The sequence below is a fragment of the Callionymus lyra genome, chromosome 4 (assembly GCF_982586985.1).
Source record: "Callionymus lyra chromosome 4, fCalLyr1.hap1.1, whole genome shotgun sequence".
Classification (NCBI taxonomy): domain Eukaryota; kingdom Metazoa; phylum Chordata; class Actinopteri; order Syngnathiformes; family Callionymidae; genus Callionymus; species Callionymus lyra.
This window is the reverse complement of record NC_141821.1, coordinates 25,851,915-25,869,675: the sequence shown is the minus strand read 5'-3', so window position 1 is coordinate 25,869,675 and position 17,761 is coordinate 25,851,915. Positions and strand designations below refer to the sequence as shown.

Below are 17,761 nucleotides of genomic sequence, written 5' to 3'. Positions count from 1 at the left end.
TTTTAATTGCACCACAAAAATGAATAAATGCCATGAATATTTCAGTGTTGATTTTTAAAATAAAACATCTAAAGACTGTATTTTATATACACACACTATTGAAATATAAATCATAAAATAACTTTTTATTAAAATTATGTCATTTTAAATATCTAGACAGCATCAGGAATAAAAATACAGTGATATATCGTTATATCAATATTTTCTTACACCCCTAAATAGTAGTTTCTAAATTCACATGGTGTTTTAATTACTGCTACAACAAAGTATTAAAAGCAATTGTTGTTCAATTCAAACAAGCAGCCACATTTTCAAATGAGGTTTTCAATGAACCTCTGCAGCGCCACCATACCTCACAGATGTGAAGATACTCACCAACCCTCGCTTGTTGGAGGGAAGTTGACATAATAAAAAATAAAAAAACACTCGTTCACAGATCAAACTTTAGTTTTATTGCTGCCAGGACTAACAAGGAAATGGTCGACACAGCACCTCATATACAAAACTCTCAATAGAAAAAGATTCCACGTATTAAAAATATACAAAATCTACAAATCAGTGGTAGAAAAGTTGGCAAGTGATGAACAATTAGTTCCAAAATCTGTACAAATAAGTTCACAGTTGGGTCAGTGGTCTTTGGGTCAGATCGTTTTCTTTACACAGTAGTTTCATGTTTCCACAAACCAGTCTTCATGGCACTGCTGCTCTCCGCGTGAACAACTGGTGCTGCTGGTCCATTTTTTATCACAGTGCTGTGGTTCTGAGACACCAAGTTCAGCCCGTACGACTTCGGGAGCGTTTGCAGTTCTGAGTTACTGGGCTTCAAAAGACCAGAGTCCTTCCCAGAGCCGGACCCTGAAGCCGGCAGAACCTTATCTGGAGTCCCCAGCGTCCTGTTGGCGACGCTGCCGCCCGCTTTGGCGGCGGAGCGTGGGCGCCGTGGCAGGCTGGCGCTGTCGCTGCTGTCCTGCTGCAGCTGGCTCTGGTGCTGCTCGCGGTACGCCATGTAGGCGGCGCGCCGGCTGTTCCGAGCGGCGACGTCGTAGTGGTGGTGGTTGCGCCTCTGAGGCGCGCTCTGAACGCTCCCGTCCATGCTGGTGGGCAGGTCGTAGGCATACTCCCTCAGGACGGTCAGGCGACTGGCCCGGTGGGCTCGCGCCCGGTTCTTGTGGTGTCTCCCGGGGTGAGTGTTGGGCACCGGGATGGCGCCGTTGATGTTGTTGACGGGACGGAACTGGACCTCCACCGGCGCCACGTGCATCTTGACCTCGTTGTCCACCGAGTGCTCCGTCAGGCTGTTTTCCAGGATGGCGGAGCCGTTGACCGGCACCGGCGTGGATACGGACTTGCACTGGGCCGCCTCCGTCTGCAGGTTGGTCAGCTTGCACCCTTGGGCCGAGTTCCGCACGCTGATGGCGCTCTTGTTGGTGTGGGAGGAGTCGGCGCTGCTGTGGGCGCACTTGGACGTCTCGCCGGCGGCATTGTTGGACACGGTGGTGAACGCCACGCCGCTGCCACACGCCGCCCCAGGAAACAGCACTTCTTCTTGGGTGGAATAGGAGCGTCTGCTGGAGCACATGGCCCGCGCCCAGTAGCACCTCATGTCCTGCCTGTTGACGCAGTGGTGCGCCACCATGAAGGCGGCGAGGGCCAGCGCCGTGACGCCGAACAGGCAGGTGAACGCCAAGCTGAGCGGGTTGTCCTGGCACATGGACATGGCTCCGAATACCCAAAGGGCAACGTACAGACCCAGAGCTCCGGCCGCGCCCATCAGCTGAGCGGCGAAAGTGTGCTCGTTCTCCAGGGCCGACAGAGGCACGGAGTTGGGGGGCGTCGTCTCGTGGAGGTTGGGCTGCGGGGTGAGGGGCTGGAGGTGGCTCGACGCGCCGTCGTGGCCTCCCTCGCCGTTGGACATCGCCAGGTGCTGCTGCTCCTCCGTCAACTCCTTGAACTCGTACTGCCGCTCGGGGTGTCGGCGCAGCTGCAGCAGGATGCTGAGGAAGTACATGGCGTTGACGAAGATGATGAAGCTCATGGGTCCGTAGAAGGCTCCGATACTGGGCTCCCAGGCCATCCAGCAGCTGGAGGGCAGACAGAAATCACATTTAGGGTTAAATCTTTCATCAGTTGTTCACCATCAGACTATCAAACAATCACACTCTGAACGTATGGAACCCCTAAATTCTCATTGTATAATCCTGATGATGTAACAAACTCAGTGGATCTCTTGATGTGTTTAAATTCCCGATACTTGTATGCTCACTGTTTAGCTTTATTAATACCTGCCTTATGTTTGTACTGTCTTTACAGTTTCACGAAATTACCATTAAAACTACATGAGTAATCCTCAACACGCTGTGGAGTTTTTTGGGAAACGTTTAGCTGATTGGAGAGTTAGCTTGCTTGGCTAGCGAGCCCAATACAATGTCTGATTGATGCTTAATGCTAATCCAGTTTCCTGATTCAATATAATTATTGAGGTCCTGATTACCAATTTATTATAATTAATTACTATTAATTACTGACTATTTTTTAATTTCGACAACAGTAACATAAAATATATCATTATTCAGTAGATAAAAGACTTATGCCTGCAACAACAAACAATTTAAAGCAGAATAACTATCCTATGATTATTAATTTAAACTTGAAATCAATGTCTACAAACGTTTTTCTTTATATATAATGAACAAGAACACCTCACTTCTGAGAAAATGATGTACATACAACAAAACCGGTAAATGTTTCTTTATTTCAATTTAGCTTAAGGTTTTTAACTCTTCAATGCATTTGTTGTCGAGGCAACTTCCATTACCATGTAGCAAACACTGCACCAGCTCTGATCACTGGTCAGATTTTTTGCATTCAAAAACTATGTGGATTTGTATTCAAAGCATAAACGTGACAACGTTCTTAAATGAACGTTTTCTGTGGAGTGAATTATAAATATGATTTATCCAGTGATCATCATCCGATCTAGGCCTAAAATCCTACAGGAGCCCCTGAGAACGTCATCCCTCCCCCAGATGATGGGACACTTTAGTTCCTTGTAGGGGTCTTGTAAGAGGGAGCAGAGAAAAATTCCTTCCAAAATTACTGCCAAATTTTGATAAGAAAATGACCACTGAAGCCTTAGAAATCTGGGTCTTATGATGCCCATTAGGACAACGTGTTACTTGGCTTTCTAAAATATCCCAAACAGTCTTATTTAATCAACTTGATGTGTTCGTTTTTGTTTCAAATAATTAAGTAAAATTTAAAAATTAAATTGAAATACAACATAATGTGTCAACATTCTATAATCTACTCACTAGGGAGCTTGGGCTCGGCTGCCGTAGTTCTTGATGTTGGCCGCAGCAGTGATGCCACAAACGATGATGGGTATTCCACCTCCGATGAGGTAGAACCTGTGAGGTAACAAAAAAAAAAAGGAATCGCTCAGAATCTCTACAATGTCATCATGAAGTCGTTCATGTAAAGCCGTTTCCTATTAAATAGATTCACAAAAATGGTGAAGTCACGAGAGGTGGTTTTACAAACAGGATGTACCTCAACATGGGCCGCGGCGGTGGTGGAGGTTCCTCTAGTTCTTCATAGCGCTTGGATTTACGGGTAACTTGTTTGTAGATATTCCGTGCAGTCACTCCCACCCACAGTGCTGTGGCCAGAGTGGAGTAGTGCAACAAAATGCCAACCTGTTGAGATCACATGACATCCTTAGACTCTTAGCTGGCATTTATTTGGTCTGTTTTTATAACTGTTTTTTTTAGCATTTGCCTGAATAGTGTTGGCTGCGTGTCTCACACATACGTATTCAGCTCTGGCTACAAACTCTACATATGATTGACGCCAGGACTTTGCAACGCCCACTGTAAAACAATCTCTTAGTTTTCCTTGTGTAAAATAACAATTTTAAGTTTAACGGTTATGTTTTAGTTTGACCACATTATCACAGTGTAGGACATTAAGTACCAATATAAGACATGAATGCATCTAGTGTCATGTTTCATTATTGACTTGTCTTTTAACATTTATATCCTTATTTTCATAGAATCATATGCTGGCTCGCTGGAAAAACTTTTTCTCGAAGAGGGTTAAATAAAGTTTTATCCATCTGTCTACTTTCTTCATTGACAATATTGTAAGAATGTAGCAGAAGTTAAGTCTTTATTCTGCTCAAATTCCATCTCTATTCAATCAATACTTTTGTACCGAATACTGGTAACATACTAACATAGATTTTAGTAATCAGATCGAAAAGCACATATGTGTATGTTTGTTTGGATCACACTCACTGCTTGACAGACACTCGCGTTGCGAGTCTCGTTGATGCCGCCGACAAACACACCACAACTGAGTGCAATGTGGAAGCAGAGATTGACCAGCATGTGCCAACACTTGCGGCTGACTCGGACTGTCCGGTGGTGGTGAACGTAGCTGATGATGATGGTCAACAGGCAGATGAGCAGGATGATCACTGTGGCGTAGATGACGGGGTGCAGCGGCTCAGTAGTGGAAGGGAAGGATTCTACACCACTCAGGTCCTGAATAAGGAGGCGGGATGAATAATGGCAACTTAGCCAACAGCAGAAAAGATTCACACAGGTTAAATAAAAAATAAATGGTGTTGAAAAGTCTCATATATTGGTAATTTCAGGCTTTTAAATGCATAGTTTACATTATATTATCAACGCTCATAGTTACATTTCACTTAAAATTTAAACTTCACTCATTTTCTACTCACCCTTATGTCCACTAAGCGTTGAGATTATTTTCAGAGTAATCTGTTTGTTCATTTCAATGTAGCGACTCCAGCTCAGTTGTCTTCGCCTTCATCTTCGTCCAAAAAGACACTTAAAAACATCCATATACCTCCATACTGCTGCTCTGTAACATCCATCTTGTATTAAAGCCTCGACGTGAGAGCTTTAGGCTGTGGGCCTGGTGTCATCCACTAACAACAAGCCTAAAATATAGACTTATTAAATTTTCTTGGGAACAATTCCTCATATTTGGATGTTTTTAAGTGTCTTATTGGAGGGAAATGAAGAAAACTGAGCTCCAGTCGCTACATTAAAATGAAAATATATTTCTTTGTCTATAACTCTGGAAAGAAAAAACTGATTATTCTGAAAATAATCACAACTCTTAGCTGACATGAGGGGAGACCCATCATATTTTGCTCCCAGTGTTTTCTTTCCTGTGGAAAACAACTCTGGTTCAAATGGCTCTTTGAGGTGTAAAGGTTGCCGACCCCTGGCTTAAAGAAACAGACTGAGAGCTGTGTGGGAACAAACAGGAATTATAAAAATAGATATTATCCGTTGTGAAGGCCTTTAAGTGTGGTGACCACTAACATTATTATATTGATTTTTGTGTGTATAATATTTCCTGTCATCAGCAGCTATCTTTAATTGAAGACTGTAGGCTCAAGGTGTGAGAGATCTTACCACGAGCAGACCATAGTTGCTGAGTGAGTTGCAGGAGATGGTGGTGAAGTTGTCATGATGAGCCAGGATGCTGCAGCCTTCACTCTGCCACCCCCCCTGACCCTTCGTCAGACTAAAGTTCCAGCAGGCCGGCAAAGCGTCTGAGCCCCGGGCTAGCCGCCGCAGGGTGACATTCACAGGGCTGTTGAGTAGACGCAACGACATCCCATCTGAAAAGCAAAGTCATAGTCACACTCCGATGTCCACGTGGAAGGAATAAAACCATTCAACACACCGATCTGAGCCATGATGACGGGAGTAGCTACACTCCATCTTTTCCCCCCGTCAGCCAGGTGAGAGGAGTTCCCTGTTGAAGGGAACAGTTTTCCATTTCTAAAGCCGAGCAGGTAGAGCTTGAAGACCAAGTCGTCGTCCTGGACTGGCAGTGGAGGCTGGTTAAAGAGAGAGCGGGGGAGCTGCAGGGAGGCCTCCACAATAGTGCTCTGCAAAGACAAGCAACAAGAAGATTAACCAAGAACATTTCCACTTTAATACAACATAAATCAAAGATTAGAGAACTATTTGTGCACACACAGTGAAGAAACCATCTCAATTCTTTCATTGTCAATCCAAAAAGAAAGCAGAGACTTGTATAAAGGTCCCCGTGAAAAAGTATTTAATATTTTTGCTTCTATTGTCTCCTCTTTTAAATGTAAATCTACCTTCATGGTTCTATCCTTCAAATCCAACTCTTAATCATCAGAAAACATTATTGTCCATTGTGCGAGACACCTACACTCACTTGAATTCACCTCTTACCCCAGCACATCAGAAGTGTCTGTGACTTTCTCACAGTACCACACTTCCTCTCGAGTAAAATAGCTCCTTTTGACTTGCACCTAACTTGCCTTGAACATAATCTCAGAGCAAACATATCTGCGGTGCTTATTGTTGGCAAGAGTCTATACTAACTGAACTGTAATCTCTGACGGTGGAAACAACTGCTCTGTTTAAATCTGTGTTTCATCAACTCTGTCTGCCTGTATTGAGAAATTACTTATATCTAGCAGAGATTTTGTCTCACTTGGAGGTGAGTTAAACATCTTCATGTGCCTCAAAGGTGGTGTGAGCATAATATGGATAAATTGGTTTCCTCCCCTTTTCCTATCTGCAGTTTCTAGTTAGTGTGATAGTGGCAGAGAGAAAATTTTCTTACAGTAAAAAAGGAAAATGAGTTAGGTAACAATTTTTGGACCTTCAAATTTACTTTTTGTGCTAAGTTGACCTCAGTATTTCACTTTTTTCTATTTTTTCTACGATGGCAAAAAGACTGGAATGTATTTTGTCCCTGAACATCAATTGAGAAACATTACACAAGTTTGGTTGTATAGATCTACATTAAAAGTCTAATTGAACAAACATATTTTAATGCTTTGAACAGAATAAATAACATTTTACTACTGTAGTGTTTAGATCTAAAAGTACTACTTTAAAGTTCACCATTAGAATGTGGTGCCTTTCTAGATTGTAAGGATTAAGCATTTTAATATTTGTAATTACCAATATAACCCAGAAACATATCATACAAAAGACATCGAACACGTTTTGAATACAGTTGGATATTAATATGTAGTGACATATCGTTTTATCGTTTGTTTTGTTCAGAAGAACACGTTTATTCTTACGGCATTCAGGAAAGTTGAAAACCATTAAAAATATTTTCTTTCAATTATTCAAAGGTTCAGTTGTAAAAAGGGTTTCATTCTTTTGAGGAACAAGTTTCCTACGGACTTGAAACACGTTAACAGCAATAATACGAGTAGTATTTAGTGCGTTTTAAATGGCTGATGCTTAACACAAGCTAGTTCAAACATGTATACTACAGACAGATGATCTAACCTTTGAGTGAGGACTGACCTTGTGCAGAAGGCTTGAAAACATGGTGGTCGTGTTGCATTTGAAGGTCAACTGGCGGTCCTGACCCGGCGTGCGCTCTGGACTGGGCCTCTGGAACAACATGCAGGTCATTCCGTTCCATTCCTGGGCTCTGACGGCATGAGCCTCCAGGGCAATGTTGGGAGACGTCTGTGTGGAGGACCAGAGTGAAGCATCAGAACTGTGACGGTGACGATACAAGAGTGGACTGTGATGATAGGAAGACGGACCAGGGAGAAGGCCTGCGCTGCGGTCAGACGGCAGACTGTTATCTTCTGCAGGCAAGCTATGACGCGGGAGCATGCCATGGCCTCACGCTGAGCAATCCACAGAACCCTGTCATCAGCCAGCATCAAATTACTGGCGATGCTCACCACCACCTCACCCAGCTGAAAGACAAACAGTGAACTATTAACACATCCTCACCTGGTTGTGGTTGGAACTAAATCCTGCACAGACTCTGAGCTAGACAGATCTGCTGTAAAAGCTTTTCAGGCGTGAAGAAGACATACAAATACATTGGAAAACCCTAAAACTCTTTGTTAATCAAGTTGAAACTACAAAAGATAATGTGCAAATAAATCTAAAAACCTAAAAAGTTTTTGTTTATCACATAATAGCTGGTATGAAACCATTTTTAAGTGAGGTCACTTTTTAAAACAATAAATTAATAACATATGTTTCAATGCTTGTACAACAATTAGTCTTATGTTAAAATGTATATTTCAAACAAACGTCTCGTAGGTGGTTAGCTACTCACATCTTTAATCTTCTCCACAAACTTGGTGAACTTCTCAATCATCTCGGCCACAAAGATTATGTCCATTTTGTCGGAGAAGTTGGCAGCATCGAAGGTGTAGACCAGGAGACGACGAGCTCTGGGCACCACGTTGCTCTCATTCAAGAGCATCTGGTGAAAGAGACGTAAAACTGTTTAAAAAAGACAGTGAACATTCCCAAAGTCCAGATGTTGGGAGCAAATACCTCGTTAAACACGTAGAGAAATCGAGTGACGTCCTTCTGAAACTGGCAGTTGGTGTAATTGTCCTCCGTCCAGACTCCCTCACGACTGCAGTAGCGCCAGGCCCGCTGCTCGTCTGCAGCGCTGCCGGAGTATGTACCGGCACCCATCTGCAGCTTGTTGCAAGGAAGGTAGGCTCTGATCCCCGCCAAAGTACGAGGCCACCTGGAGAGAGATCCTCCAGTTACTGATATGTATTATTAACTTAAGTCAGAGCTTTAAAATAAGAGAAATGATGGTGCCACTGTCTGGGTCCAACCATCAGGATCTCATGTGTTCGCAACAAATAGCTCCCTAAAAATCACTGTTACTAGTGGGAGGAGGTGGAAGAATGACTTTGAGGAAGACAGTTAAAGATTAATATTTGAAAATGATGATTAAAAAAAACAGATTTAAGGAGAACAAATGTTTTAAGTCAATCTGTTTTAGCAACTAGATCATTTTACTCCTAGTGAAAATGTTAATTGTATAAATGTATTCAGCTATTTTAGACTAAATTAATATAGAATAGAAAATAAAATGTAAGAATGTCCTCATTATACATTTACCCTTTTTTTAAATGTCGTACATGTAAAATCATTAATGTGTTGTGTACTGTGTGCACCAACCGGAACTCTCCCTTGTTGTTGGAGACGCGATCAGGAGCGCAGTATCTTGCAGAACTCTCCAGGACCATGATGTGGACCATCCTTGTGGTGTTTCCTCTGCTGGTCTGGATCTGACACTCCCAGTTCCCAGTGAAGTCAGGCTGGATGTTGGATATGGTCAACGCACTGGCACGATGGAGAATCATAATCTTAGTATTGCCGTTCGAAAAAACATTCGATCTTAAGATCCATAATTGACCAAGAGACCTGCTAATGAGGGAGCAGTTCTGAACCATCCGTTTTTCAATGAAGATACCCTGGGACGCGTCGTGCTTCACCATGCGACCATTCTGGTACCACAACACTTGCATGTCCTTGGCGACGAAGGAAGCCTGACACTGAAATGGCAGGCTGTCCCCCTTGAACACCACCTGGCGCTGGGATGGAGTGAGCTGGAAGGAGGGCAGCTCCAGGGGCACATCTAAACACAAATACATACGTCAACATGGAATTAAAAACCCAGAACGTTATCTTGAGCTACACTGAATAGTGAGTGAAGTCAACAGTCAGCTCCAATGTATCAGTACAGTACAATTTTAAATCTGTTTCTGGACTAAACATGACCAAGAAGGAATTTAAACAACAAACAACCAACCACGAAGAAAGTTATTTTCCTTCAAACTTCACTACCCACAGCCATGATCAACAGTACTGATAGTACAGGGGTCTGTTTTAAGAAGCGGGTTTAACAATTATCCGTGTTAAAACCAGCTGTGGGTCGACAAACTCTGAGCACTTATACCAGGAGGTTTAAGCTTCAGAAAAGAGATTTAAGGGTAGTTTAATCAACCCTAACTCAAAGTTAGCCTGCGTGAATCTCCTGGATGAGAATTTGTAAATGGATGGATGGAACATGGATTAGATGATTCATCATCATCAGGTGAAACAAATATGAACCCCTTCTACTTTTAAGAAGGAGAAGAAAATTAAAAGGCCTTCATAGCGCGAGAACAGCCACAACATCTGATCCATCCCAACCTACCACACGTAAAGAGTTCCAGCTTGATGGACGTGAATAGTTTGCCTTGAAGAGACTGTGGATAGGAGCACTTGGTGTTCTTGACTGCGATGCTGCGGTCCTTGATCCATTGCAGGAGCCACATAAGGTTGCAGTCACACAGCAGATAGGGAGTCTGGAACTCACTGCAGAAACGTAAACAAAAATAATGTTGAAATTGTCATGTTTACGTTTAAAATAGAGAACACATCTGGGATTCAATCTCATCGTACTCACAGTGACTTTAGAGAAAGCAGACTCTCAAAGGTTCCCTGAGATATTGAGGAAAACATGTTCCCAGATAGGTTCCTGGAGAAACAAACACAATGAATGATCTATTAATGACTTATGACTTCATGAGCACATACAGATTTAAAGCAAATGATCATCATCATCTGAAGGTGCAACAGCAGGAAGACTCACAGTCTGATCAGGTTTCTCAGGCCCTTGAAAATGTCAGCGTTGAGACAGCCAATGCTGTTGTTGGACAAGTCACTGCGTGACACAGAAGAATGGATGTCAGACAAGGAGACATTCTACATATAGCAGTCGGCTATGATATAATTAGCAGCGCTCCGATAGCTCATCTGAAGCTAAGTTACATGTGGGGTATTTCCAAACCAGGGAAATAGGCATGATAGGCTGCAGCTGACACTTCAAAGTAACGTGATGGCTAGAAATAATCATATAAAAATGAAATAACGAATTTAAAAATATGATCAAAGAACTGATCCTGTACTCTAATAATAAACTCAATGTATCTGGATGATAAACACAAATTGAAGATATTGTAGAAAGGATGAACCGAGGGGGAAAAGTTTGATAAAGTGTTCCATCTTTTAAAAAAAACAATGATACCGTCACTGAGTACTCACAGTTTTTTCAGTGCTGGTAACCCCAGGAAGGATCCTGGTTCTATACGACTGATCATGTTACTTCGCAAATCCCTGGAAAACAACAAAGATGGAGGTCAGAATAATTCAAAAGGAAACATGAGAATTTCCCAACAATATTTTAAAAATAAATAAATACAGAACTGCCAAAGCACACATATTTGCCTGAGGAAACAGTTGATGTGGAGTTTTAAAGCTGACATTTTATTTCACTTCTACATATTACCATTTGTTTACCCTTTCTTTAAATCTAGCCAGGTTGTTGCGAGTTAAAAGTATTTAAAGCACCACAACAAGCTGTTGCCTTTTGGGAATCGAATTATTTAATGTTGTGTACTCAAGTACAGTTTTTGAACACTGTACTTGGTACAGTACTTTGGTAATGTATACATTTCCTTCTTCTTCTGTCATCAGCCTGACATCACTACTGAATTAAAAAGACAAACAATAATTTCCCTCAGACAGGCATGTCCTGACACCCTTCTGAGGGTTCAAAGGTATCACCAAATTCCTGCTTTGCTCAACCACACTGGCAAAAGCTCGACTTCACAGTCATATTCATGAGACTACGTCGTCCACATCGAAGCCCACAAGAAAAGGCCTACAGGGGACTTTGTTTGATGTGCAGGAACTGTCTTTTGACTGTGGGTATGTGATAAATACTTCATCTGTTGTCAAGGCTTTGATGTGCACCAGGAGATTGGGCCTCATGTTGGGGCTTGTTGAGAGAAAGGTGAGAGGGGAGAGCCACAGCTAGGATTTTAAGCCTGTTCATAATGGCCACTCTGTTGTATATCTTACTCAGAATTGACACCAGGCAACCAATGCCTGAAGTTATAGAGAGAAAGAGGAATTAGAAGGCATGTTGTTAAATGACGGGCCCACGACAGAGAGGAGACAGAAACATTAGGGATGTTTTTAAGACCGTCCATGTGTAAAAGGAAGAGGAAATAAATCTGGACTTCTTGAGGGAAGAGCATGGAGTCAGACAGGTTCATGATCTTACAGGTACAAACATCCATTGGATTTGCATTTTATATACCAATAATATAACTGCATCTTACAAAGTGTTTTTTTTCTGTCCCTTATTCACATCTTTACTTAATTCTCCAGTTGATTCTTCTTTAATTGCACAGTACTGAACTTTGATGTGTTTTTTTCCAGTATCACTTTTTAAGCTCAGTTGATTCTCCCACTGATGTTCAAACCTTTCTTCAGAGCAGTCTTAGGTTCAGATACATGTTGTTAAACCCCCACCGGTTGCCAGGGTTTATTGGAGAGTTAGTTTGCCTGAGTGCCTCTTCTTCTTTGGTTCCCTTCGTCGGATGTTAGTTCAAATAGACTTTGGAGAGTGTCCAGAGGTACTATTTCTGGCTCTGTACACTATCACACATATCACACATATTGGCCTTTCTATATCAGGGGGTTTAGGTCATTTGCGTGTGCTTAGAGAATCAGCCTAAAATATACTGTGTGTGTAATTCTAAGATACCTTTTCTGAAGGGGAAGCAGCCTTGTGTTACTTTGAGAAGTCAGTTTTCTTAATTTATATCAAATGTACAGTTAAATAATTTATTGGATAGTGATGAATCCTAGACAGCAGGTGTCGCCGTGACCTATTGAGTATTTAAACTGTCAGCACCGTGCTACTAGCTATGTAAGCAGAGACGGTCTGAGACAACTGTTAGACTTGTTACTCAACAAACATAACAATTGATTTGTATTGCAAACGACATTGAGATTTATCTGAGCCGAGACTAGACAACGCCACCATCCTGTAGAGGTTCAAACAACAGATTTATTGTCTTTTGTGTAGGCTGCTGGCCTTTTTAGTTCATGTCAGTAAATAAGATTGTGTCATTTTATTTAGTTATTTTATATTTTCTCAATTACCTCAAACTTCACTTTTGTAAAAAGTATTTTAATTTGTAAAATCAAAACTACTGCTGTATTAAAATTTATTTAAACAAAACACGAGTCACACGTTGTAGATGTGTGCTAGCAGTTATTATAAATAATTAAATCAAATATGTATCTGCCTTAACCTGAACTAGGTTGTCAAACATTCTTTTTATTAAACAGCCAGCACATGTAATTAAATATAATAAAGGCTTCAACATGCTTATTAAAAATAAACAGAGAAATTGCCAGTCTTTCTTTCCAAGAGACTTCATCAGGGTTGTCAAAAGAACCAATATTTGCTGGCAAGCTGATAAAAACATGCAAAAAAAAAATACATCAATGTCTGATTTTTCAATACCATTTGGACTGAATTCTAAGTTTCCTGTCCTTTCAGAATAAACTAAAGCACTGAGCAGTCAGCGGTGCACAAGAATGCCTGCTGTCTTACAAAACAGCTTCAGTAAGTGAGGGTTGTAAGCACAACATCTTGGCTCGTTGATAAGCCTGGTAGTCAGAGTCACATGTGGGAACATTTCTGAGCTTAAGGCAGATGAACGAGGAGCTCTCTGGCGAAACACCTGATAGGTGAAGAATTCAAGATGAGTTACTGACTTTTGTCAAGTGATACACTGAACCAAATAACTGTGGCTAGACAGACACCTTACTACTACTACAGCAAGAAGCGTTAAACAATGACTTGCATGTACGCAAGAGTTAAGCAGTAAAACTCAGTTACATTAGGAAATGAAATTGAAAATGACAATAGTATTTTATATCTTGTTATTGGTGGACCACATTGCATTTGACTTGCAAACATCCGATGCTGAAACTGGGGTAAAAATATTGATTGCTGAAGAAATGGAGGGAATAAAAACCATCTCCCCTGCATCATTTTATTTCAAGAACTTAATGTTTATAAGAATGAAATAAAAAGGAACAATACTCACAGTTTCTCCAAGGTCACCAGTCCAGAAAAAGAGCCATTCTTGAGTTCTTGAATCTTATTGTTGGTTAATATTCTGCAGTGAGAAAAATATATATTAATACAAAGACAAATATAAATGACAATATCGGTGCATGGACACAATTAACTAAATGGCCTTGTTGTTTGTAGACGGATGAATGACAAAATAACACATATGCTTGTGGTCTTTGGCGACAGTTTTTCACTATATCATTCCTGCAGGAGGAAAAGTTCCCTAATGTCAAAAGAATAAAAGGTATGATCACATAACTTATCCACCCTGGGGGAGAAATCTCCTGTTTCCTTACGGTAAGAAAAAACACTCTCGGATTGGAAAAGTCTTTCTTTATGACAATCCCCAATATAAAATCATAAAGTAAAACTTTTTAACCTAGTCATTCATTCCATTTTCCAAAGTAACTCAAGTGGATAATAAAGCGAGGGTTCTTAGATACGATATGAAGAAATTAATGAACATTACTTTAATAATAATAACTCACAATATAACAACTTGTATCACCTAATGTTTGACTACTACAGCAAGTCAAGATGATTGTGTTTCAACTGCCAGTCAGTGGAAGAAGAAAATAAGAATGCTATATGTAAACTTAGCAATGAATCGACGGTGAGTACGGTAAACCGACTCAATGCGAAAAGACACACAACTGTGAAACTCGGTTCACGACACTCTTAAGAGGCCACAAAAATCAAATTGATGTCAACGATTGGGTGTTGCCACTACATCCTCGACGTCATGTGACCCATCGGCAGCTCTTTGGGATTGAACCAGGTGCAGTTTGTTGCAAACGTGTTGAAAAAAAGGCTCCAACAGAAACCTGAGCCAAGAACATGTTAAATATAGAGGGCTGGATCTGGAGTGACTTAGACAGTCAATGCACAGAAACTTAAGTTATTCTCCATACCAGGCGGACATGGACCGGACAGCTGTAAACACATGTGTCATTTCCTCTCACAGAAATCTAAGGAATGTTGGAGTGCATTTCTCCTTGTTGAGCTGCACATTTGTCGCTGACATTTCCATACGAGTGCATGGAAAACTTTTGAAAGAAAATTTCAACTACAAATCATTGAAGTACTTGTTTGAAAAGAAGCAGTGCACTTTTATTTCATTAACTTAAAGTCCCGGTAGATTGCAACACCCAACTCTAGGCACTTATTCTACACTGAAGCAAAAGCAGAAATATGTCACTGGGAGAAGAAATGATTGGAATTGTCACGCGCCGCAATCTTTCCTGATCATCAGGGTGATGCGTTTGTCAAGCATGTCTGCAAGAGCTTCGGCAAAGAGTATGCCAAGTGCAGGTTAGTCCTTAAGAAACAAGTTTTACCAAGTTCCACTTGGATCCTACGTATATGAAAGTATTGATCATAAACAAGTTTGACCACTATTTTTGGCTAACTTTGGGTGATCCTTCACAACAGAAATAACATCAGAGTTATTAGGGAAACTTCTCAGACTCTCTTGCGGTTAAAAGCAGGCTTGGTGGTCTTATCACTGGGCTATTTCAAGAAACATCTTAAGACTTAAGACTTTATTTGTTCAGGCTTTTCCTTGATTTTCTAGAACTCCTGTAGTGTTATCAGTTTTATCTTGACCTTTACAGTATACAGTATACCTTATTGAATATTGTTTTGATTGTTTAAGCGCTTTGTGACCCTGGTCTGGAAATGAGCTATATAAATAAAAATGACTTACTTACTTACTATTTCTGAGTAGTATCGCTGGGTGCACATACATTTTATTCCTGACGTCTGGCTGGAAGTCTCTTTGTTTACATGAACCGCACTAATCAGAATAAATACCTAATCTGACTGAAAATATGATATTCGACGCACTTCAAATCCATCTTAAACCACATTATATTGTATTTACCCAGGTTACACTTTGTAATACCAAGTAGTTACATTTTTTAATCACAATGTCCGAACCATCAGTTGGAGACATCTCTGTGTCATACAGGATAATCTGATTTTAAGAAATACATGTATAATTTGATTCTTGACAAAGCACTGTCATGGATGGATTTTTAAGATTTGATCAACCAATTTCTCCTTCATTTTTCACAACGTTTGATATGGAAGGAAAAAATAGCACTACCAGGAAATCAAGAAAAGGCTCTTTTGAAAAAAAACTGACTAATGTTTTTTGATATATAAAATTGTATTCTACAAAATGCAAGTGATTTTCAGAGAACATAAACAATAATATAAGGACCAGCAGGCGAGAGAGTATTTTCCTTTTTTTTTAATTTAGCTTCATATTCATAGTATTTTGAACTGGACAAAAAGTATTATTGGAAATAGATACTGAGCGGCACCAAAATCAAAGGACACGTGAAAAATATTATTTATATGATCTCATGTATGAGCTCATCGATCATGTTTATTTTTATGATACGATTCATTTTTTATTTCGGACTAAATCGTGATCTTTCGGGAGCTAAAGAGTGAAGACAGAGATTTGGAAACAACAGGAGTTTTGTTCAGATAAATAAACATCAAGAGCTACAGATCGATCAGAGAGATACGGGAAAAGACAAGGATCACGGGTTTGTACTCACAGCGTGACTGTTCTGTTGGGGATCAGATCCAGAGGTGCTACTTGCTGGAGGTCCATGTTGCTGCAGACCACCTTCCTGTGCTCCTCGGTGATCTTACACTCCAACGAAAGAACCCGAGAGCCTCCGAGCAGCAGCAGCAACAACAACACGACGACATGCCACAGACTCATCTTCGAACCTTCGAGCTGGTTCTGGTTGAAGTCGTGTCTCAATAAAACCGTGTCGTTAAAAAAAAGAGGAGTTAGCTCCTAGCTCGCGCTGCTCCTTCCTCCTCCATTTCGCTCCTCTCTCGCCGACAGACTCCTGTCATCTGTAAACTATTCCAGGACCATGAAAGCTCACGTATAGATCCACAAAAAGAAAAAAAATGGAGGAATGGAGCCACAGGTTGTCAGAGAACCTCTCTCAGAGTTTGGAGCTTTTCTTTGTGTCCCATAGCGTGGGTCCAGGAATGCTTCTCTCCCGGGAGGCGGCTCGGCTCATCCGGACTCGAAGTCAAAAAGTTTTTTGGACTTATTTTCCAACTGTTTTTCCAGCTCGAAGTGAAATCAAAACAATACAAACTACGTTTGTTTTCTCTACAAACAAAACGGTTGTGACCGAAGACTCGTAACTTTTTGGATTGAGTTGGTTACAGAAAAAGTCCCCGTATGTGTGGATGACAATAAAAGGAATAAAAGAAGGTAACGTCCAAAAATAGCTTTGTTTTCCTATCGAGTACCTCGATATACTTTTAGTTTAGTCAGAGCTTCTAACTCCTTAGTCTCGTTCCGGGCTTTGGGGCAAGGCTCTAATTTTCCTTTTCTGTTTCCGGTATACTTTCAAAATAAAGCCATTATTTTTACTACACTTCCGACCTACTCGAGTTCGTCTAAAAAATAATATTATTAAGCGATGACATTGAAATGTAAAAGTCATTGAAAGGATACTTTCACAAATTATTTCAATTTTAAGCGTACACAATTGAAATGAATTAGCGAGCGCTTCCACACTGTCCAGGACACTAGTGGTGGCTGACCACCAGAGGGTGCTAGAACGCCGCCGCTCATCACGTCAAGTGAGTAAGTAAGTAATTTTTATTTGTATAGCGCTTTTCCAGACCAGGGTCACAAAGCGCTTAAACAATCAAAAACAATATTCAATAAAGTATATACTTTAAAGATCAAGATAAAACTGATAACACAACAGGAGTTCTCTGAAAATCAAGGAAAAGCCTGAACAAATAAAAATGTCTTGAGATGTTTCTTAAAGGAGTCAGTAGACTCCATCAAGCGCAAAGAGAGAGGAAGATCATTCCAATACTTAGGAGCAACAGCCTGGAAGGATTTCTCTCCTCTGTTCCTGAACCGTGTGCGAGGAACCATCAGTAGATTCTGATCCACAGACCTCAG

General features: G+C 40.9%; 1 protein-coding gene across 1 annotated transcript; it reads right to left on the bottom strand.

The window, feature by feature from the left end:
- Positions 1-218: 218 nt before the first annotated feature.
- Positions 219-17,143, bottom strand: adgra3 (adhesion G protein-coupled receptor A3). The gene is made up of 18 exons (XM_087789429.1): positions 16,371-17,143; positions 13,772-13,843; positions 10,905-10,976; positions 10,453-10,524; positions 10,267-10,338; positions 10,015-10,175; positions 9,240-9,453; positions 8,994-9,158; positions 8,349-8,550; positions 8,125-8,274; positions 7,595-7,753; positions 7,347-7,514; positions 5,725-5,932; positions 5,451-5,659; positions 4,296-4,544; positions 3,550-3,695; positions 3,312-3,407; positions 219-2,081 (listed from the first exon to the last, which is right to left on the bottom strand). Exons 1-18 carry the CDS (start codon positions 16,538-16,540, stop codon positions 656-658), a joined length of 4,011 nt encoding a protein of 1,336 aa, XP_087645555.1. The 5' UTR covers positions 16,541-17,143; the 3' UTR covers positions 219-655.
- Between the last annotated feature and the right edge of the window lie 618 nt (positions 17,144-17,761).